Source organism: Anguilla rostrata, chromosome 4 (assembly GCF_018555375.3).
Source record: "Anguilla rostrata isolate EN2019 chromosome 4, ASM1855537v3, whole genome shotgun sequence".
NCBI classification, from domain to species: Eukaryota; Metazoa; Chordata; class Actinopteri; order Anguilliformes; family Anguillidae; genus Anguilla; species Anguilla rostrata.
The window spans coordinates 52,872,692-52,895,978 of record NC_057936.1 but is presented as its reverse complement, the minus strand read 5'-3'; the positions used below and the strand labels follow the sequence as shown (position 1 = coordinate 52,895,978).

The window sequence follows — 23,287 nt, the reverse complement described above, 5'->3', positions numbered from 1 at the left end:
TGATTAGTGGAATCAAGTGTGTCACTGCTTGGCTGGAACAAAAGCCTGCACCCACACCGGCCCTTTCTGGATAAGATTGAGGACCCCTGCTCTAATGCAGCTACACCCAATACATACCCTAATGCAGCTACTCCCAATGCATATTCTAATGCAGCTACTCCCAGTGCATTAGAATGTGCACTGGGAGTAGCTGCAACTGGTAGCTTCAACTGGTCCCATTTTAATACCAGTGACTTCATTTTCTTGGATATCTACACTCCATTTTACTAAACAACATGAAAACATTGTTAGATGTGTGTCCTTGTATGCACCACTGAATAGTGAGTTGGTAACCATGAAGGTATGGTTTGTTTTACATCACTGGAATATTGCAGGCCCCATGGCACATTTTAAAGTCATGACATTTTTAAATTTCTCTATTTCACTTTTTAAAATAAAAAAATAAAAAACTTTCCTTACATTCAGTCTGCTGTTAGATGCGCTAAATGTTTTGTTGTAATTCGTTGTTATGTTAATTAGGTTATTTTAGAGTATCTAAAAATAAAGCAATAATGGATCAGCAGCTGTAAATGAAGCATGCGTGCCTGGCGTGGGTCACTCGTGCCATATGCTGGGCATTATCCTTTAGCTGGCTTCCAGTGGGAGCTGCTGTCGCCCTAATTACTCCATAATGTAGCATATTGCCACGAGCCAACAGGCTGTTGTGTTGTTTACTGGCAAACCTTCCACTCCGCTGCAGCTGGCTGTGCTGGTGGTGCCGGGCACGCATTATGAAAGTGCGGCACAGAGACGGACCCCTCCTGGATTTCTGCACCAAACATATATTGAGCTTATTATCATGTCCTAATGTGCTCTACAGGGGAAGCCATTATTAGCATGTTAGCTGTATTCCACCCGTACTACTCCCTTGGTATGATATTGATCTTGTGGGGGAATTGATGCCATCCTTCATTGTTTTGCCTTGGATCTGTTCTCCTGTTTAAGATGGTGTAAGTTGCGATGTACAGTGCAGGAAGATGTATGTTGTGTTTTCATGCTATCTCAGCTCCGCCATGCCTTTGCCAGGGATTCTTTTTCACCAGCTCCCGTGGTCCTTTAAATGTTCGAGAAGGTGTGGATTACATATTCAAGTTAATTGACAGCAGCCCTGATGGGTGAATGTTTTAAGTCACAACAGAGTAAGAGTTTCATGTAGTTCTGTGTAATTGTATCCAATTACACACGTGTTCAAAGACCTTTGAGTCTCAATACCTCTGTGAATACGACATATGGCAACATTTCAAATTGAGTTCATGCAACAAGGAATTATGTGAGCTTCATAGATACAATATTGTGAGCCAGTTATAGACTCTATTTGTAGACTCAACTACAAATTAAGTGTATATATGCATCTCCAGATTGTGCTGTAATTAAGTCGGACAGTGGTATTGTTGGAGTCTTCGTTATTGTTGTTTTTACCATCATAAATTGGTCAATATATGACATACTCATACTGGATCCTGACAGTGTGTGATTCTATTACTGCGTAAATGGAAAATCCAACGGTAAATATAGTCTTACTTAATTATAGTGCAATCTGCAATGTTTTAAACCAATTTAATGCTCAGGGTATTTTACCGTAATATAGCACAGCAATGCATGAAGATGGCGAATCATACAATTTGGGTCCATTTTACCTCCTCGTAGCAATAATAACAGGGAAATGTAATATAAACAGTACATTTTACACGGCTAAGAGCGCGTGTTTTTTTGTGAACTGGGTTATTTAATACGGTTGAAAGTCAGACCTGTTTATTTAAAAGGGTCGAGTCATTTTCTCGTAATCGCGCGATATGTTTCCTGCAGTTTTGCAGAGTGCTCATTATTGAGTCTGAGAATGTGAAGGAGGCAGTGTTCATTGGACAGCAGTGCTAAAAAAGCAGAAAAAAAAGTGATCTCTTTGAACCTAACCCATAAGTATGGCATGGCTAATGAATGGCTAACACAACTATGAAGAAACAAAATGCCTTTGTTGTAGTCAAGGTGTGTTGGGGGGGATGCTGGTGACAGCAAATCAGAGGTTGACATTGTGATGTGGTCCTCTCATCTTGTTGTGCTTGAGTTCTTAGTTTGAAATATGAAGTGTGCCGTTGGAACCACAAGTTTTCAGCTAAATAGAGGAACATTTTAGAACATACAGAATATTAGACTAAATGTGTTGTGTCAATGGTGTTTAATTGAAAATGCCTGCTGCTTTAGAAACAAATAAATGTAAATATGCTTACCTTGCTTACCTCAAATTCTCATTTTGAATGATGGATTTCGGACTGTATTTGTACAGTGTGCGTTGAGTTGTTGCAAGAGACTGCTCCGATAAAAAAACTAAATAGTCTGGTCTTGGACTTTATTGAGGAATTTGTCCTGTCCTTTTGAGTTGCATGAAAGTTAGAATTGGAAGTTAGTGCATGAAGTTCGGCTTAATTATTTCAGAGTATTTACAGTTATTTTTAGGACATAATTTGTACAAAAAAGAACATTTCTGTGGAAACATGATAAGCCTTAGGACATAAGTGAATCGTTTTAGCGAGAGGGTGTAATTTGTTATACAATTTTAAAGCAAGGAGCAACCATCGCACAGTCTGCTTAGAATTCCAGAAATGGATTATTATTTCTTAAAAAGCTGCAGGCATATACACATTGTTTTCTATTCTCAGAGATCCGTTTTTTTTTACATAAGTGTCATTGTCTGCTTTTTTTCATCATGAATCCTGCACCTCCTCAAGTCTATGAAGATCCAGTGACAATCTTGGAAAATAGTTTTCACAGATATTGCCTATTGATTATCTCCTCTGCGTAGATTACTGTTTGTTGATTGGGCTCAGTCTCATTAACATTCTGACAATGTTATTGACTGGTACAAAATACAGCAGTGTTTCCTATACAATGAATCTATTTGGGCCCTCCCAAATAGATGTCCCCCACACTAAATTTTTTTTTGGTATTTAGCTGCTTATTTCTATCGGTGACACACTACACTTTTGTATTTATTATTTTTCTTTTAAATGTCAAAGTGACATCAGCTGACTCTCGTTTCACTGCTTGAGTTTCCCCTCCCTCTCGTAGCTGGTGTACGTAGAACAGAGGAGGGAGGACAGATCTGTATCTGAAAGCGAACATAATTAGAAGGACAGTCATGTGACCATGTCTGTGCCAGGTAATTAAGTATTTGAAGTTTTTCAAAATCAGTAAAATTTAGGTGTTATATTATGTGTTTCAGAAGAACATGTCCTTTGCCCTAACTTGCCCTAAGACTGGAAAGTTATCAACATTATTTGGATTAATGTTAGCAGCTTGCTAGCATTTAAGCAAGCATCAGCATTCACCAAGCTAATGCTAGGTTAGATAGCTAGAGTTAGCTAATGAAAACGTAAACTTCTCACTCCTGACAGAGATGAATAGCCTATAAAAAAATTATATTCTTTCAGAAAAGAAGGAATATGTTTATAATTTGTATGTGGTCATATTATCCTCCAAATCATTCTTATAGCATAAATGTTTGTCAAGTAAAAGACTTGGCTTTCCAGGAGGATGCTGTGGCCTACATTTTTTACAAGAAATAAATATGCTTGCTTCATATTATGTGCATCATATACATTTTAGTCAGGTGTTTGATAGGTACGATTTGGCTTTTTTAATACTTTGAGGTGGCATAGAGATGTTCTGTTGAATGAAGATTGAATCATTTAATCATTTATTTTATTAACCGGTTTTTATGCCTGTTGTTTTTCACAAATCATAAAAGTATTCAGTGCTATTGCTGTTATCTGTGGTTATTGCAGATTGTGCACTTGGCCTGTCCGTTAATATCCAATCCCTCAAGAAATACGTTTTCAAATATTAAGTGCCTAGTCCAATTTGTGTCTCGTGTGCCAACTCTATCATTGGGCAACACTGGGGTGAAAGTCTGTAAGGTAGTTTGAGGTCCATTGTCATAATGTCTTAGTAAGTACCTTTCCCTGGCCATTTGGTGCCTAAAGTGAAGTCATGGCCGTGTACCCTGTGCCATTTTTGAAACACAACGTGCTAATGCTGATGAGACCGATTTAAAATGATCTTCTGATGTAATGGTTGGACCCTGATGTGCAATTTTCCAAGGTGTTACACCCAGCATGAAAATAGGATAACCTAATGGCTGGTTTAATGTACAGAACCAACTCTTAAGGTTAAAATAAGGTTAGCAGAGAACATTTAGCGAAGTAGTTGCCATTCCTGTGGGATGTGTACTTAGATACTGATTTAATCAGTGGTTTCTCCAAAGTTGTTTTCCATATGATTAGAGCACTATGTGTTTGCTTGCCATTGTGTTACTTTGGTTAAATCTTGAAGAGTTTGCAGGCCTTGATCCTATTTGAAGAGTTATGTCCTTACCAGAGTCTGCTTTGCATAAAGTGCGTCCATTACCTAAGATAATGGGCATGCTGCCCTTTTGAGCTTTGCTTGGTTTCCTAACCTCAGTTTTTGAAATCCACTCCGGCACTGGCTAATACGAAAAGAGGAAAAGTAATAGAATATATTTGCTGATTCACCGTTGGTGTCCTTGTCTTCTAGTGTAAACTATTATTTTACTTTAATAAGGCCTTTTAGTAAGTTTAAAGTGGCATCGAGAGTTACATTTTCAGAATTTCCTGGTCATAGACTCTTTTCAAGGTTGCATTTTTGTATTTAAAGCAGTCATTGCAATCCGGACTGCATTTAGCGCACATCAGAAAACACACTTGACCGCCTATGCTCTTAAGACAGAGAAAGAGAATTAGCAGGTCAGTTTTAACTCGATAAAATGGAACTCTTCTGGATTCTTACCATTTTTCATAAACTCATTTTCAGTATTCTTCTCATTATGATTTATCTTTGCCGAATTGGATGGACTTTTTCAGCTTTTGGACAGTTTTAGCTGAAATGTACCTGCTGCTCCCGTGAATGGGATTATTGACATGCCATTAGATTTTTCTGGTTCCAGCAGTCAAATTTCCCCCAATCACGGTCAGGCAAGACATCTCCAGACAGTTTCCTCTTCTCCAGTCAAAGTGTCCGGATTTTTTTTTTCTCGTCATTGAGCTCCTCTCATCGAGGCTCGGACAGTTTCTCCTTCGACCCGCGTCCGCGGATCATTACTCGGCTAGTTCTGCCTGAGGTACGGTTAACATCAGCCACCCGAGAGAAGCTTCGTCCTCAGCCACGCTAAATCAATCTCTAATGCTAATTTGGACTTGAAATTCAGATTTAGGTCCAAAAAAAAACTTTTCCAGTGTTTTGGGTATAGCAACGATTGAGAAATTGAATCAGACCCACTCAACACATATATGCGGACACAGACAGAGAGAGAAAAAAATTCTCGTTTTGTCTTGGGATAATGGAATATGTCGATGTAACCTTTAATTTTAATTCTGGTGATGTCCATGTTGTTACTTGAAAAATGAGCTTTGATGTTACTCAGCTGTGCATATTTCCTTCCTTATCATTCAAACGTATTTATGTAGAGTAAATATTATGGTTTTTGAGATGGTGAATATTTTCATAAACTGTACTCTCCACAATGAATATTTCAAAAGCCGTGTCATGCCATTCACGTTCTTATATATGACAACTGGCCTCTGTTCCTGCATTTTCGTCATAATAATTTATGATTATGACTCTAAACCTAACCGGTTCATAAGCAAAATAGTTTCATTTTCTTTCAGCAGTTGTTATTTGAGAGACATTTATAAAGGCACAAAGTGTCATTAACAATAACATGTAACAGTAGTGGTTCTGCTGCATTTTCAGTAGCAGTGTGTGATGGTTTGCTGTTTAGGCGATATGAGCTTTTAACTGGAAGGCTCTAATTCTAGGTGCGCTATTGGCATTGTGATTTTGTGTAGGCCGCTTCAATTAGATTGCTTAAGTAAATTACCAGTTTTATAACTGGGTCTTGCTGTATAAAAATAATAATCCAGAAACATAATTTACTGTTAATTCACCCTGGATATATTCATTATTTAAATTTATTTTTAATTTAGTTAGAGTCATGCATTATCTCTAATCTATGTTCAATAAAAATATGTCTTCAATAAAAGTATTTATTTTAAAATGCTTTCGCAAACATTAAATTGAATACAGAGAAGCAACATTCTATTGTGTGAAGAACATATTATTATGTGATAAGACTGAGGTCTGTGCATTACTAGGTCAATCTCACTTGACCTTGTATGCATGGAAAAGGTAGCTCACCATGGTAACCTTGGTCTTCAGGCTTTCCAGATAGTAAATCATTTCAGACCTCTTCATGTAATACTTTTATTGGCTGCACAATTGAAATGTCATGCTTCACGAACAGAGAAGCTAGTAATTTCTTACGCGTGATTAAACTACCTCTGTAAAACGGTAACATAGCTAGGCCTCAAGAAGAGAAAAAGCATAAGGAAGACAAACACAAACAGAATATATTTTTGAGGAATGTTGCTAACCATCCACAGCATTTTAATATGTGGGCTGATTTTTCACCTCGCTGTTTTTGCGTATCTCTTCCTGTGCTCATTGCATATGTAGATGGTGAGAATTCCACTGCAGTTACATGGCTCAGTACATCAGAGACAAAACAACCCGCTGATGCAAGAAACAGGTTCTTATGAATATTAATGAGCGAGCAATTACCTTTGGGAAATGTTGTCTGTAGTTTAGCTTTGTTAACACAAAACTCACCTTTGACGTAGCAGTATCAGCCAAAGGAAGCCCAGATGGGGTTTGGTGCTACTATATTTGGATGTCATTTCCTTAAAGCTATGCCTGCCCGACTGTTATGGAATCACTTTTCTTTCTCACCCCTCCCTCCCAGTGTTTTAAAATCTGTATTTATTCATTTGTTTTTTATTCAACAGTTCATGATGTAAACGCAGACTCTTGGAATATTGATATCAGGTTCCTCTACTGTTTGCGTGAGCGTGAGAGGGAAAAAAAATGAAATCAATATCATATACAGTTTGTTACATATTCATTAATAATCTTGTTTGCATGTGCAGACCTTTAGCATTAACGATTGCATTGCCATTAATGGAAACATTAAGGTTTACTGTGTGAATATTCCTTAAAAGGTTTGCGTGTTGTTCAGGGTCAGATTGTGCACAGTCTGAAGTTGAACCGGATTAAAGAGTCTGCTAAAGAGGCACAAAAAAAAAGCTTTGGAAACTGTCGTGTCTGGATGAAGGTCTTTGCTCCAAACTATCCCCCAAACTTCCCCTTTAGTTTGAATTATTAAAGTATTGCACGGTTGGAGTTTAATTAAGGTTGAGAAATAGCAAGCTCTGCTTTGGAGGCACCCTAACTTGAATTAGAGCAGAAGAGGACATGCATTATGTTATTTGTTTCATAAAGATATTTTGCTGTATGATATAAAAATATATAAATAAGTGCGCTTTATTGAAACACCCAGCCCTAGGCCATTTAGTGTCAACTTATGGATCTAGCATATTTTAAATCAGTGTTTAAATACTGATAATAGAAATACATCTGAATTGATTAGCTTTCGCATGTTTACAGCTCACTTTAATTGCTTAAAAAATGCCATTTGTCAGCTTTATGTTGTATCGACAAGCGCTATTGATTTATCCGATTTTGGATTTGTCTTGTCTTTTGTACATAAAATTCACATATGCTGTTCAAATGGGAAATGGTTGCATCGATTTCCTTAACTTGAGCCCAAATGCTAAAGATTTTTGGATAAGCTTTCTCATTACTTAAGCCAAAATCAATAAGAAAGAGCATCTTTTAATGAATGAGCAGTTTGAACACCGTACTGCAGAAATAGGGTCCTGCTCACCCTCTGCCTCGCCAATCGATCATCAAGGTTGCTTAAGTGAGGTCCAATTGGTTGACATTGTGGTTTTCTTTTGTGTATAAACTTGCAGCTCCAGAAGAGCAGAGAGCGTCTGCAGAGGCAGCAGACGGAATTGGTGTCCGTGAAACGGAAGGAAGACGGACTCCTCGCGGAGGTACGAAATTAACGGCGGCGACTTTCCCGTCTCTTTGCCGCGAAAACGCGTTTTTAGCGACGCTCAAGCAAATTTGTCCCAGGGTTTGAACAAAAAGGACTCACTTATTCTCAGCCAACTGATTCTCAACTCAGGACTTGAAGTCAAATAAAGCGCATGGCCGTATATGAACATGGCCAGGGATCCACGCCTTTTTGAGCTGAGTGCGTAGGTGCTGAAGGACGTTAGCGGAATCGGTATCTCAGTTCCTTCCGGCGATGAGAGTAGGGGCCCCAGATTTTTACAGTTTATTTCACGTTTCCCATTGCTTCCTGTCTATCCCCCCCCCAACCCTTGCCCTAACCCTAACCATAACCCCCCCTCGTGTTTTAGTGGCAGGAGCAGGAGCAGAGGGTGGCCAAAGTGGAAAAGGCGCTGCAGCACAAGGAGGAGGAGGCGACGCGGCTGGCCTCTCTGGCGGAGCAGCTGCAGGCCCAGCAGCTGGAGTCGCGTAGCTTGCACGCACAGGCCGCATGTCAGGTACTGCGCCCAACCGCCGTTTACTGCCCTCGACCGTGCGCTTACTCCACAAATTACCCTAATCCGCCCGCTGCCTAATCATTTCAGAACGACTTATTGACGTGTTGGAAAGCACGGCGGGGATCTCGGGTTGCACTGTATAAAAGCACACCGGTTTCCTCTTAATTCTGCCATTGATGTCTGTACCCCCCCCCCCCCGCCTCCCCCGATCCCAAGTTTCACTGTGCCTTCATTTTGTTTTTGTTTTTTTTTCTTCCTCCTGTAAAATTATAGATTCGATATCAAAGCGTCTTGTTTTTTTTTTTCCTCCTAAGGTGTCATGATTTTAAAGTTATAAATATTGAAGATGCGTAAGTTCAGGGACACGAAAGGAATCAAAATCTATTGTCGCGTGTCCTTTTCCTCGTGTAAAGTTTGGTTTAAATGTCACACATTAGCATATGAACTTTTAAATGAGCTTGTTTGCTCAGCGATGTTGGCATGTAAATACAGATATTGAATCCATAGGTGGAATGACCGTGAAGCGTTGGAGGTTTCCCGTGTATTTGTATTCACGCCATTAATTAAGGCGCGGCATGGGAACTCCCCGCCAAATACGCAGATTGACTGGTTCTCCTCGACACTCGAGCCGAGTCTCAAACTTTGAATAACCGATAATTGAAATGGAAATGGTCTGTGCCGTCTTCTCGATTGAAAGGAAGGTGATTGACAAGCATCACTCTTGGTATTAAACTCTTTCATACATTATTCAAGGTCGTACCCATCCCTTGTTGTTCAAAAATCCGTCGCCATCACTGGAGTGCCACACCAATCATCTCGAGAAGTATGGATCCTTGAACCTGAAGCAGCAGAGACAAAAATGGAGGGAATGATTAACATATACCGGCCAACATTTGCATGGCGCCTGGTGACTGTATTATTGAGAATTGTTCAGTTAATGTTGGCTTATGATATATTTTACACAAACAAAAGCACGCACATGTGCGAATGCTTATGACAGGTGTAAACTGAAGTCAATGACAGTCCAATTGTGCAGTGATTTTTTATTTATTCCATTGCGAATGATACTTGCAAAATTGCAAGTGTAAGCATCCATTCTCATTAGCATTTTAACAATGGATGTGGTGCAGCTTTTGGCAACAAATTAGCTTTAGAATGAGTCTAACAAATTAGGATAATTATGAAGTATTGTCGTAGCAGTATGTAAGTATTATGTATTAGTACGTTTTTTCAGGAGCCTTGCTTAATTGTGGACCCTTCAGCCACACTTAGACGTGTCATACATGGGACAGTGATTTTAAAAATCCAGCCTTGGTCATTGATTCTACTTTCAGCAATTCTTGAGAGAAATGTGTGGTGTTAGCAGTACCTGTTGCCGCTGCACCGCTCGCTTTGACTGCTGTGGTCTTTGTGCGGCGGTATCTCTGCATTTCCAATGTGGCACCACCAGGGACTTCCTTTATATGCGCTCCTTCTCTCACCACACAGAGCCCGTGTTCCCGCCAAATGGCTTGACTGAACGTGCTTCCGTACTGAACCAAAGTAAATATGCCGTGCTGTATGTAGGGACGTCGCAGTACGAACAGCAAGCTCGACACGAGAGCCATAATATTTATGAATGCTGCGTTTCACGTCTTCCTGTCGTCGTCGTTAGCGTGTCCACGGAAAAAGAAGAAAGGCAATTGCATTATGTGGCCCATTCCTCGAGCATATAAAAGTGATTTAGTGTGTTCTTGGCTTTCAGCGTCATCGAGTAGCTGTAACGTAGGCCCTGTGGCCGAACCACATTTTCTCCTCGTGAATGTATTTAATGTAAAAATGCCGGTAGTTAAGCAATCGGAGATGTAAAATACCCCACCAATTACCTGCGGGGAATCTCGAAAATGTCATTATTTTGAAAATCCAAAACTAAGATGGCTTGTATGATAAACAGTGGGTTTGATCAAATGCTACAGTAGCATAATCATGTTTGTAGCGCTGAATTATTTAACCTTTGAATGACCCGTCAGAATGGCAGTGCCCCAATCAGAAAACCTAATTGAATCTGCTTTGTGGTTCCAAGATGGATGAAAAAATAAAATTGAAGGGGGGAGAATGTATTCACCGGGCCAGTCCTTTATGGATTGCCTTATATTTCAACCTATTTCACTTCTGTATGAAAAAGAGGCCTCAATTTTCTGATTATTCTCTGCATCTTTTGTAAAAATATTCCCGTCTTCTGTTTGATTTTTCCTTTCACCTGTCCTGAAATCAATACAAAACCGTGTTATTAATATAGTTTTATCAAGTTTTACAAAAGCATTAAATTGAATTTCTGAAGCGAACGTTTGACTTTAGTGACATGTGCTGTGTAGTAGTTTGATCAACACGTTTTCACCCAGTTGGAAAAATAAAGGAAAAGAAGAAACATTCACGTTGAAAGACTGAATAGGCATAAACCCGCAGCGGCTGTTCACTTTCACTGAACAAATTCCTGCCTGCGATTGTTTTTTTAGGAGGAAGTGATTCATAATCAGCCAAAAATGAAATTTAACTGCGAGTCCAAGGTCAAATACGGCAATAGGACCCCCATAACAGACAGGGTTTGAAAGCACAGAACAAGGATTTGTGTCACATCGCCGATCCAGGTGCATTCATTGCCGTTCAAATCAATTGCGGTTCTTACAGTCTCTTGAGTTACGGAGGCAGACAGACAGTGGAGATTAATTTGTTTGACTTTTAAATGAACCTAGATATTACAGATCTTTCAACGGGTAACCTCTGACTCTCTGCATGTTTGTGTTCTCTAATGGCGAGCGGCGCCTTTGTAGAGATGAGAAAGTCACAATGTATCGCCAGCCGAATAGTTAGTTAAGGCGGCAAATGCATGAGATCTGGCTGATGAAACGCCGCAGGTTGAAAATGGAACATTTTTGAGTCAAATAGCAGCACTAAAAGCGAGCGATTCTGCTCCAGACCTTTGTGTTCGAGGCGCTGAAATGCCAGTGCTCGTTGGTCAGATGACTCCGGTGTCACCGTCGGGCAATTTCTTTTTTTTTTTTTTTTTTTTACAGATGGTACGGCGTATCAAAAACTCCATTCCAAATCGCGAAGAAAGGAGAAGCCTTAGGCTTTCATTTCTCAGGTTAAACACCAGTGCAGGGAAGAGTTTTTGCAAACAGGGAGAGGCTGTTTTGTATGACAGAAAGGCTAAATCGCTTGTGCCTAAATCAGCTCTCATTTTCATCCCTGTATCTTGATGTTTTTGTTTTTTTTGTTTGTTTTCCCCTCGGTCAAAATGCTCATTTGCCGGAGCGGCAGCTAGTCTGAGGTTGCTCTTCTGGGCACAGCCGGGACAGGCTTCGCACATGGTCCGGACACGCTCCGCACACGGTCCGCACACGGTCCGGGGACGCTTCACACACGTTACGCACACGGTCCGGACACACTTCGCACACGCTCCACAGACACTTTGTACATGCTCCGGACACACTCTGCGTACGGTCTGGACACGCTCTGCACACGCTCCACACGTGCAAAAAGAGGCAGTCCAGTGCTTCAGCCAAGATCAGCGGTGACGGCGACGCCTCGCACTGGCAGTGAAACCATGGCAGCGGACGCCATGGTGAAGCCATCGCTTATCTGCTTACTTCTGAGGGACATTGCACACATACACATTTGAGGGTGTGATGAGGACTGATCCTATATGCCAATTTACTGATAACAATTACAACTTCGGTCACAAACTGATTTTCTGTATTGTGGCTACAGAAAAAAACATCTGTGCATGTTGAGGATGGTTGTGAAATCCTAATGACCCTCTTGCGTATTTCATCACGCTACAGGCTTGAAAGTGAATGTACCTCGTACGAGATGGGGCCTCCTGGATCTGTGCCCAGTTGCCGTTTTTGTAATGTGTTTCTTCCATCATAAAAGCCTTTCAATGTCCCATTTGACCTTTCTTAATTTCCAAAACATATCTCACTGCATACTCTTAAGTACTCACAATCTTTATTTTACTCTATTGAGTCTTTAAGTATAATTATTATGGCATTACCGATTGCCTGGCAAAGCGTATACTCTGATATTCCACACTTCAGGATGCTTGGAGAGCCATAAGAAAACTTATAACAAACACACACACACATGCTCTCACATGTGCATACTTACACACGCTTACAGTCATATAACCGAAAGGCTTGTGTGCTTTTCATCATTATTGGTATGCAAATATTGTTGATTGTAGCCAATGCATCAGATGATAAATACATTAGTTAATCATACAGAACCGTAATGCCAGGCGAGGATGTACTTGCAGTAGCGTTAAACCATGCTTTATTGTTCTGCAGACCAAATTTAATAAGGGCGGTGGAAATGAATAAATGTGTATCTAAGTAAATTGATAATATGGTTTACTGTCCTGGAGGCAGAATAATATTGTTTAGGTGTTCATTTATTAGAAATGTATGTTTTATATATTTTTTTCCCCTCTGTGGAAATGAGCAACGTTTTTAAACGTCACAGGCTTCGATGCGAGAATCCTTTCTTTCTTTCTTTTTTTTTTTTTTTTTGTCTTGTCCTTGTTTTCGGAGGAAAGGGCAAGGACAAGCGGCAGTGTACCCAAATGATAACAAAAAAAAACAACAACAATAATCACAATAACAACGCGCTAATGGCCTTTAATTTAAATTGATCTGGAATTTAAGGACCATTAGCGATGTCCCGCTCTGACATTCGGCCTCTCCCCCGTCGGCGTGGGCGAGCGTCGAGGGTCTGCGCCGCGCGGGGAAGGGGCGCGCGGTAAATGGCGAATCGCGGGACGCAGCCAGGCTTGCAGAAAATAACCGTTTGAGGGATGGCGCGCGGACTGAAAGCTGTAATTTTGACAGGTGGCAAGGTGTCGCGTCGTCGGAGGCCCCTGTGCCAAAGCCTCATATCTCAGGCCCGCTGATTAATGGCTCTAATTAAGGGATGAAATCAAGCATGTGAAGACAGGGGATCGCTTTAGGTCCGTGTTTGGTAGTTTTCTCTTCCTGGCGCGCAGCTCATCCATCTAAATATCGCCGCTCTTTCATTTATTACGGCCGGGCGCGAGCGAGCGGGAGCTGGAGGGGGCGCGGGCGCGGTCGGAGGAAGCCCCACGCCGGCACGACGCCTCACATGCCGAAGTGGTGGGGGGGGCGCCATTTTTTTTTTTTCTTCTCCGTCTCCTCGTCTCTCTTCCTCCTCCTCCTCCTCCTCATCCGCCCGCCCTCTCCGCCCGCGCGTCTCCCCGGCGCCTCTTCCTTTACCGCCGTCCGCCCTCGCGCGCGCGCCGGCCGCGTTTTCATTTTCCGCGGGTCACCCGGCGGGCGGGGTCACGCCACACGCGCTCCACAATTAAACGCGGAGCGTGCGGGCGGACGGACGGGGTGAGGTTATTTTCATTACCGAATACAAAATAAATAAAAAGAAAAATGAAAAAAAGTCATTCGGTTAAAAAAAAAAAATAAATAAATACAAAAACATTGATTAAAAAGTCAGTTAAAACCTGCAGAGACCACCCCAGCATATTTGTACAAACTCTAAAATAAAACAAAAACAAAACCAAGAATAAAAAAGAACAGCGGAGATCCGGAAGTTTTCCGTTAGCCTGTAAATGGTGTTTTTTGTTAATGAATCCAATTTAATGTTTACTGTGTTTGAAGCCCCCCCCCCCCCCAATCCACACAGACTGCTTACTAACAAGACCGAGAGTCTGGCATTACAGTGTGTAGCTAAACAGGTCCCGAGGGGAAGCTGCCCCTCTCCTCTCCTCTCCTCTGGCCCTGCATTATAATGCCTGAGCCTCCAATCCCCTGTCAGCCCTCTGCAGCACAGAGACAGTCAGAGAGGACCACCAGCTGGAGTCTCCTGCATTTAGAGACGCATTGTCAGTTTTGTCTATCTCCACTAACTGCTTTTGCATGTCGGGAATAAATAATTCACCGTATCAAATGAGCGCATGGCGTCTGCTCGTAAAGGACAGGCGTGAAATTAGTGGGGGGAAACTTACAAGTGGCATTTAATTCTTTTAATTGTCAACCGTGTCGTTTACCTCCAGATATTGGTTTCCGCACGTTGTTTCAAATAAAAGCGACTTGCTTCTTTTAAATGAGGTTGATCTGAATGTTTGCCCGTGTAAAATAAAATAAAAAAAAAACCATATTGTGCTTTTAGTCCATGTTTTCCTGTAGTGTTCAGTGCTTAGTACTCCATTTAATTCAGATTTATGTACAGATCTGTCTATTCATCTGTTTATAGCTTTATATATATGTGTGCATGTCTGTCTGTGTGTGTGTGTGTGTGTGTCTATATATAAAATAAAATATATAATCTCATTAGACAGGCATGTAGATAGATTAGCTTTTTGATGACTGCTTTATACTGCTACAAATCATCTGAACATTATTGCCCCCAATGCAAATGCACAATGTTGCAGCTCTGCATATTTGTAGGATATGGCATGCAGGCTGCATTTTAATAATGATCATTTGCAAGATTATTTTAGCATCCGCACTGTGGAGAGATGGATTTTTCACGAGTTCTCGCATGACCATATGTGGTATTAGTCAGTGTGAGGTATTGCTAGCGAGCTCATTGCTTTCAAAAATCAAAGTTAAATGGGTCATCTATCATCAGAATTTGTGTCTGGGCGACTTGTCTGAACATCAGTATGATTTATGGTTTGAATTGGAGGAGTCAACCATGCATGTTTCTTAGTTTATCGTTTTATGCTGTCTTCAATTAAATGTCTATAAACAGAATGATGGCTTTACGACATTGTCCATCAATAAAGACGATCAAGTTTTGCATGAGGATATGTAATTTTCACAGAAGTAATGTCCTCTTGACTTTTAGCACTGAGGATTTTATAAACCATGCTTGCATTCCGGTTTTTCATTAACTAAATAGAGTAATTTTATCGTTCTGAGATTTTTATGTCCTCCTAATAATATTAAACTAAGATGTTGATTATTCCCTGCTTGCATCAACAAGCAAATGCCAGCTTAATGATCTACATTTTGCTTATTATATTTTATTATTCCCCTTCCTTATTATTGCCGTCATTTTTCCAAATAAAGGTACATTTAGAAATTCAATTTTCCGCACGTGTAATACACCAGCGATAGCATGTTTGCTGATTGCGGTGTATGTAAAGGTTATAAGCACAATGTCACCGGGGAAAATAATTCTTTGTCGGGGTATGAAAATAAATCAACTCGCAGGGGGTATGAAAATTTGAGGGAGGGGAGAAGGACTTTCATTTTCTGTGAGGACATTGAATAATGACGCTTTGGGTGTCTATATTTATGAATATATGGAATTTACCGAGGCTGTGTGTGTCAGACGAACCTCGGCGTGCGTGACTCTCCTATCGCGCGCTAAGCAGTCGAGCGCTATTGTTATGCTGCGGGGTGGGTTATCAGTGTGGAAGCCGAGGCTCTCCCCCCAGCCCCCAGCCCCCAACCCCTAGTCCTTTTAATAAGGTTGCGTACATCCCGCCTAAAATAACACCGCGCAATTGATACGGCCGTAAACAAATGTAATGGCTTGCGCTAAGCAGCGCTGCCCTGCTTCGTGCAGCCAGTTTGTTTATTTTCCTCAGATGTAGAATAACTTGGACAAGTATTGACAGAGGCATACCCGGAGAGATGTGCAAGATATCAAATCGAAGGCGCCAATTACTGGCAGGTTCATCATTGCAGCGCGTTCCGCAGACACCTGCTTTGGCTCTTTGTTTAGCGGGGTTACGCGTCCGTCGAAATCGTAAGTTACAGGAATAGCCCGCCAAGAATGTGATTTTTTTTTTTTAAAAGAGAGAAATCCGGATTTCTTCACCACACCGCGGTCGTCCAGTGCTTAAAAAGTTATCCTGTCAGCGGGTAAATTACTGACAACCGCGCGTAGATGAATTCATGCGCCGTTTTTCTGAGGACTCTTTCACCCGCCCCCTCCCATTTTACCCTCAAAATATTCTAGCCGTACAAAATGGCTTCCATCTCTAAAGAGCACGTGTGACAAGGGAAGAAAGGCATGAGGTTATTTTGGAATTAAAAAGAGGAACTGATTTAATTTGTACCCTTAGCAAAAAAATGGGGGAAAGAGTGGAAGACCTTGGCTTTGGCTGAAGAGGGTAAAATTAATCAGCATGCCATCTACTGCAGAGCCTCAGTTAATCATGGGCTGCAGATTTTTATTCAGAAAATGATATATCTGCAGTAAATTACCATTCCAAGCTACCCTATCCATTGCCAGCATTTTGTCATTTGAAATTGAAGCTTGATTAACAAAACATTCCAGGGAAGATGTGACTGCATAGCTGAAAATAATCGTTTAAATAAGAAATACATTGTGTCTAGGATTCATGCTAAAATCTTTCTGGATTTTCATCTACTCTTAAATGTTCATATTTAAAATCTCTGATGAATACACAACAGATTGATTCATAATTTTGGAGGTCATCAAATTATTTAGTTGTATATGTGCAAGAATGAAAATTCCAAGGATGATAAAAAAAAATGGTATACATGTAAGATTTAGCATCTGTTCAGTTAGAATTGTCTCAGAATCCTCATTCAAGAATATGAGAGATGATGGCAATCTGCATCTGATAAATTGATGGAGGGGAGAAAATGCTGGTCCGTTTTTGACTTGATTTACTGACTGCATTGCTGCCAAGAGACCCCCGTGCGTGTATGCATACACACACACACACATACACACACACTCCCACACAGGCGCACACATACACACACACAGACACATGCACGCACAGACACACACACACACTCAGACACACACACACAGACACACACACGCACTACCCCACATGCACACACACTTACACTCACACTCCCACATTAATCTCTTTCATTCCCTCCCAATTGAGACTGGAGTGCTGTGTTTCTCCACTGTCCCCCCCCCTCCCCGGCTTTAAGCAGGGGGGTGACGGAGCGCACATCCTGAAGTGCCCTCCGCAGCGGCCTGTACCCCCCGGCCTGCGCCGCAGTCGCCGGGGTCCTCCCCGCGGGGCCCCCGAGCCTCAGACCACACCCACGTTCAGCAGCACCGCTGCTAAGCGGCGCATCACTGCAGATGTCGTGCGGCCATGGCGGAAATTTCCGGAGGGGGGTGAGGTGGGGGAGTGCGGGGGGCTTTGGTAAAGACCCCCACAGGGCTCGGCCGACTCAATCCGTCCTCCCGTCTGCATCCAGATGTGTGGACGTTACAGGAAGCGCTGGCCGGGGGGACGGGGGGGGGGGGGTGGGCGAGTTCAAAAGACCCGTCCGAGACATCACATCCCCCAAATTTCACGCCCCGCCATTAGCATGTCTGTGAACCCTGCCTGTGATGCAGACTTTCCGTAGCTTAATAGGTGAGCGGCGCGTGTAATTCATGTGGTGACCGGGTGCACATCAGAAAGGGCCGTATTCTCCCATACTGCCGGACTGCACTTATTTCAGAAAGCGTCTTTCCTCTGGCTCTGTTTCTCATTTAACAAAAATAAAATGCTGTCCTTACTGGTATTTTTCCAGCTAGTAAAATGTAATGTAAATCGGTGGTCGCTTTTTCCAGTCTTATAACGGCACATGGTTTTATATGACAGTGCAGTGAAAACGCTTTTGTTTGCCGGATTAGACATGGCGAGGACACACACAGATTACATAGAAATTTGTGCTGCACGCGTATCTTTGCAATTATCTATTTGTCACTTTTCGCGTACGCAGTTTCCCTATACCCGCCAGGTCTCATAGCCGCTTTTCTACCTCCCGTACTGATTTGAGGGTTGTGGCGAACGGAGCTATGCAAATTGGGTGAAACCCGGCGCTGCATGGCTCTGCGTTTCACATACATAATGCATGTGTTTTCCTAAACAGGGGTTTTATATACAGTGTCAATAAGGGTGTATATCGCTGTCTTCCAGAGTGAAGCCAAAATGGCGGCGGTGAAGAACGAGCTATGCGAAGAGTATGGAAATAAACTGCGGGAGCGCGAGCTGAGAGCCAGACAGATAAATGAGGAGCTGGAGAACTTGAAAGAGAAGCACGTCTCTGCCAAAGAGGAGGTAAAGTTTAACTCGTTAAACAGGGGAAATTGTGCAGCTTATTCTTTCATGCCGGACTTTTCCAAAAGAGGTCCTAATGTTTCCTCTACCGACGCAAGAAATTCTTTGTGAAATGGAATCAAAGTCCGTGCTCTTACATGTGATTTAAAGAATTTATGTCAATGTCAAATATCCATAATTTACTGGAGAAGACGAGGTATCGTCAAGAAAGTTGAACAAGGTCGTTCCTGACTGGGGCCGCTGATGGATTTCCAGCATGCTATATCGACTCCAAATGACCATCTGTTTCTTTCATTAAACGCTCAGCCATTTCCCAGAGTTGTTTTAGATATAAAAACATTTTCTGTTCATTAAAAGGAAAAAAACGTTCGATGCGCGATCCTTATGGGTTCCCTTGACGTGGAGCCGGGGGGCCATCGTCAGAGCCAAGCTGCGCAAAGCGGGCCAGGCTCGCTCTGAACTCCGCCGTTTGCCATTTGAAGCGGAGGCGAAAGTGGAAGGAAACGGGGAGCGCTCGCCAACGCGCTAACGCGCTAGCTCGGTCGCGCCCGCTAGCTCGCGCGTCCGCGCTCTCTCTGCAAATCTTTCGCTCCGCGCCGAAATGCCGGGCTTGCGGAGGAGACGTCGGAGACGAGCGACGCTCCGGCCTCCCCCACCTGCAGCTGAGCCGTATTAGCATGAGAGGGGAGGGGGGCAGGAGTGCAGCTGCGAAATTACAACCTGCTTAATTTAATTACCCGCTGTAATTAATTCATATCTCCAGCCAAAAAAAAAAAAAAAAAAAAGAGCCTGTGTAAAGAAGTCATTAACCTAATTACATAATTAATTGTCTGTTGCGGGATCCCGTTTTTTGCCGTGTCTTCATTATCTGATGTCTCGCTTTGGCAACAGTTTGCCTTGTTTGAAATCTCTGCCAATTGATAATTCAAAGCTGTCACGCCACATAATGAGAGTCATTTAGGGGCCCCATATGTTAATGTTTGCACAAAGGTGTCCGTAGAGAACGTCACCTGCCTCTGTCGAAACAGGCCCCTGACATGCACCGAGCGTGCTCGCGAGTGCGTGCCTGTGTGTTTTGGAAATTCAAAGTGACAGTCTGTTTGATTAATTAATTAATTGACATGACGCTGGCAAAGCGCATACACGTGTAGAGCTTTTGTCTCTTGTTCCATCACATAATGTTCCCATAATGCAACGGCTATATATAGCCGTAGCAGCCTTTGCACTGAACATCTAGTGCGCATCAGAGGAAAACGCTGTGACACCTTTCGTGCTGCCATCAGAAATCACTATCAGGGACGAGTCTTTTAGCCAGATCTGTCAGACCCAAAAAGGCTTCCATTTTGTGGGGAGCTGCGCGTGTCTGTCTCCGTCCTTCGCTCGGCGTGACGCTTCCTCGCCGTCTCCCCGCTCCGTCAGCGACGCTCGGAGCTCCTCTTCAGCCCCGCGTTTACGTCCTGCCTCTGCCTCGGAAGGGAGCGGCTGGCGCTCAGCAGCCCCTGCGCGAAACTGTGCGCCCGCCCCTGCCGCACCTGCGCTAGGTTAGCGCTGTTAGCCCTGCCAGCGCCTTGTCTGTGTGGCTTCCGCGCGTACCCGGCAGGGCACCGCGGGCTAACCCGCGCGGCGGCGGCGCCAGCACCAGGGATGCTGGTGAACGGAGTGTGAAATGGAGTCCCGGCCCGGGTCTGCTTAACCACTCTGTCACAAGCGAAATTGCTTCGAGGGGAATGGCGGACCTTAAGAACAACAGAGGATTTGTTCCGTCGTGTGTAATTGACACAAATCACGAAGCGTTGTGCGGAACTAAACTCGGAAGAAGCGGGCTGCATGTTCGGTTTTTGAAATGGATAGACGGTTTTGAGGTGAACCGTGCGGCTGTTTAAAGCATAGAGTGGCCTAACTAAAAAATAAGTGTTATTTTTATGTTCTGGCTGAATTTGTTTTACAGTGTTGTATTCATCCCAAGGAACAAAGATTTGTCATTGGGGTCCTAACTTCAGCATAATGTTAACAAGGTTATTAAAAGCACATTCTAAATTTGCCTATACATATTGTTTTAAATGCTCTTAATTATATTACTTATATTTATATAAAAAAAGACACAAAAACTTGACAGATATTTTTTTGATGCGATATTCGATTTGAACAAAAAATGAAATGTTGATCAGGCCAAAAACAGGTGGCTAAATCATTCAAGCTATAAAAAAGAGCAGAAGAATGACAGTTTTTTTTAAGAAGTTGTGGTAAGAAAGCCAATTTAAGAGAAATTGACTGACATCGTTTACGCATCTCCCATTTAGCAATACGCGGATATGATTAGTAGGGGTCCTGGTTTCAGTGTCATTTTAGATTATATTATATGTAGAAGCGATACCTTGTGTTTGTGCAAAAAGCTAAAAAGCCTCCTAATGCTATTGCCTGTGGTTCCTGGAAAAGCATTAACTTTGTCATTTATAGAGTGTGCATGGCCTTAATAATCCTCCTCTTATCCCAATCCACATGGGAAGCTAATGGATCATCTAACTGAAAGTGATCGGTTGTTTGGCCTTTGGAGATTGAGGCTTGCATATTGACAGCAGACAGGAAATGTGTGGAACCCAATCTGCCCCCCCTCCCCTACACCCCCATCCAGGTTTAACTGGGCTATATCGGGAAACAAAACTGGTTTTTGAATTTGCATTGCTTATTTACCTTTTCCAAATGCATACTCAACACTGTGTCAGTCGGTGTGGTTGTTATCGTTGTGATTATTATGATTATTGTTTATACTAATGGTTGTTATTGTTGTGTTTAGTAGCATTCGTAGTACACGCTTTAGCTTTAAAGTCGTGCGGTGATAATATTGTTAGACATATTACTGTACAGAATCTTAGATTCATCAGCCTGTTTTCGACTTGTTGTTAGTTTATGTTGGTATCATGAAGGAGCGCGCGCATTTTGTGGGTACGTTAACTCTTGAAAGGCCACTGACCGTCGAAAAGAAATACCGCGGCGGTTTTCCAATCCGTAAATTGTCTGTTAACTTAAGCAGTTGTCCCTTCATGTCTTTGTTTGCTGTAAATGAGTGAATCTGACTTAATATTTACATTTTCCAATAAACGGCGTGCGTTTGCGCGGTTGTGCTGTTTCCGGTGGCGTGCAGCACGTGCGGCGGTTCTGACGAGCGGGTTTCGCTAGCGCCTTCAGCGGGGCACTTCTCAGCGGTAACTGCCGATTTCATCAAATGAAACCGTGACCTTGGCGACCTCCTACGGCCCTGCGCGGATAAAGCCTTTGTCCTGGCTTTTGTGACTGTCCCATTGCCGTTTTCAGTATGTTTTTTGTGTGCCTAATGCAGAATAAAGCAGTGTGTTTGAAAATGCCATAGAAGTTGACTCGTTTTGAAGGCTAAAGCTCTTCTTTTTGGGGAGTGTAGAGAGCTTTGCTAAAATTCAAGTGCATATTCCTCTTTCATACACCAATAGATACATAGCTTTTTGTACCTTGTCACAAGGTTATTATAGTTTTGTCTTTTCCGTTACTTTTTATTTCTTCAATGTTTTTGAATTTAATATTCAATTCCATTTCATTTTCAATTTTTGTTTCAGTTTAGATTCAAGTTTTTTTATTTCAGAGATCTGTTTAGTCAGAAATACTGTATATATCACATTCGGACACCTGTGCCTTGTGACTATGACTTCAAATGGTTGTCTTACCTACACATTGTAATTTTTCAATCCCTTTAAGTCTTGAAGCAGATCATGGATTTATCTGAACAGTTCAACTTAACAGTGGAGGAAGCATTGGAGAGTAGAAAGTACTAGGACTGATAAACCTCAAGGGAGAGTTTAATTTGTGAAATAATTACTATCTAGTATGTCCTCTTAGATAGGTGTTTCTTTAATGCAACTGCTTGATCATATAATATATGAGATGAAGAATTTTCTTCAGATTTTGTAATCTAATATTCTTTTTTGGAGTTCGCTCTGTCGGTAGGGTCAAATTGACACTTTTCTAACTGTTCACAGAAGTTTTAATCATACTGATTGTCAGTCTCCAAATATGCTTGGGTAAGCTTCTTGAAGCCATGTCTTAAAGGCTATTATTTAAGCTGCGCCTTATGTATATATGCTTACAGAGGGCAATTAATGATTATGCAATCACAGAACAGCAGTTCCATTTGTTGAATAGCATTTTATGGTATTTTCAGCTTTCAAAGTTGAAGAAAATAGTTGATGAGCAAGCGATGGAGCTGAAGAACCTCCATCTCCGGCACAGGGTGACTGTGGAGGACAACGGGAGGCTGCAGGCCAGACTGGAGGCCCAGACTGTGTGCGCTCAGAGTGAGCAAGATGTTCTCACCAGCGAGGTAGGCATTCTCATCCTCGGCTGAGCATCATGGGAAAACGCATGCAGGCCTGTCTTCAATCAGCATTTATCCTTAACTTTGATTACACAAGCCTTACTTAGTTTGGCAAGTTTGTTTTAGTGTTTGCTGAATTTACCGATCTGTGTTTTGAAAGAAAATAAAAAGAGCATTTATTTTTGATTGAATCCCAGCCACTCACATGGGCACACACACACACACACACACACACTCTGTTCATCCTCACAGATCAGCAGCACAGAGGGTGTGATCCATACAATGAGACTGCAGCAGCTGGAGAAGGAGAAGGAAATTTCCCAGGCAGCTCAACAGGCAGGTTTATGAACTTAACTT

The 23,287-nt window shown here is 42.2% G+C and overlaps 1 protein-coding gene across 3 annotated transcripts in view; it reads left to right on the top strand.

Moving 5' to 3' along the window:
• Positions 1-23,287, top strand: part of LOC135253628 (early endosome antigen 1-like) — a 125,915-nt gene that overhangs the window by 26,775 nt on the left and 75,853 nt on the right. For all 3 annotated transcript variants that reach the window (XM_064333172.1, XM_064333170.1, XM_064333171.1), the window contains 5 exons: positions 7,920-8,003; positions 8,376-8,522; positions 18,448-18,588; positions 22,778-22,936; positions 23,183-23,266. In XM_064333172.1, the coding sequence (XP_064189242.1) occupies positions 7,920-8,003; positions 8,376-8,522; positions 18,448-18,588; positions 22,778-22,936; positions 23,183-23,266 (615 nt within the window). The remainder of the gene's footprint in view (positions 1-7,919; positions 8,004-8,375; positions 8,523-18,447; positions 18,589-22,777; positions 22,937-23,182; positions 23,267-23,287) is intronic.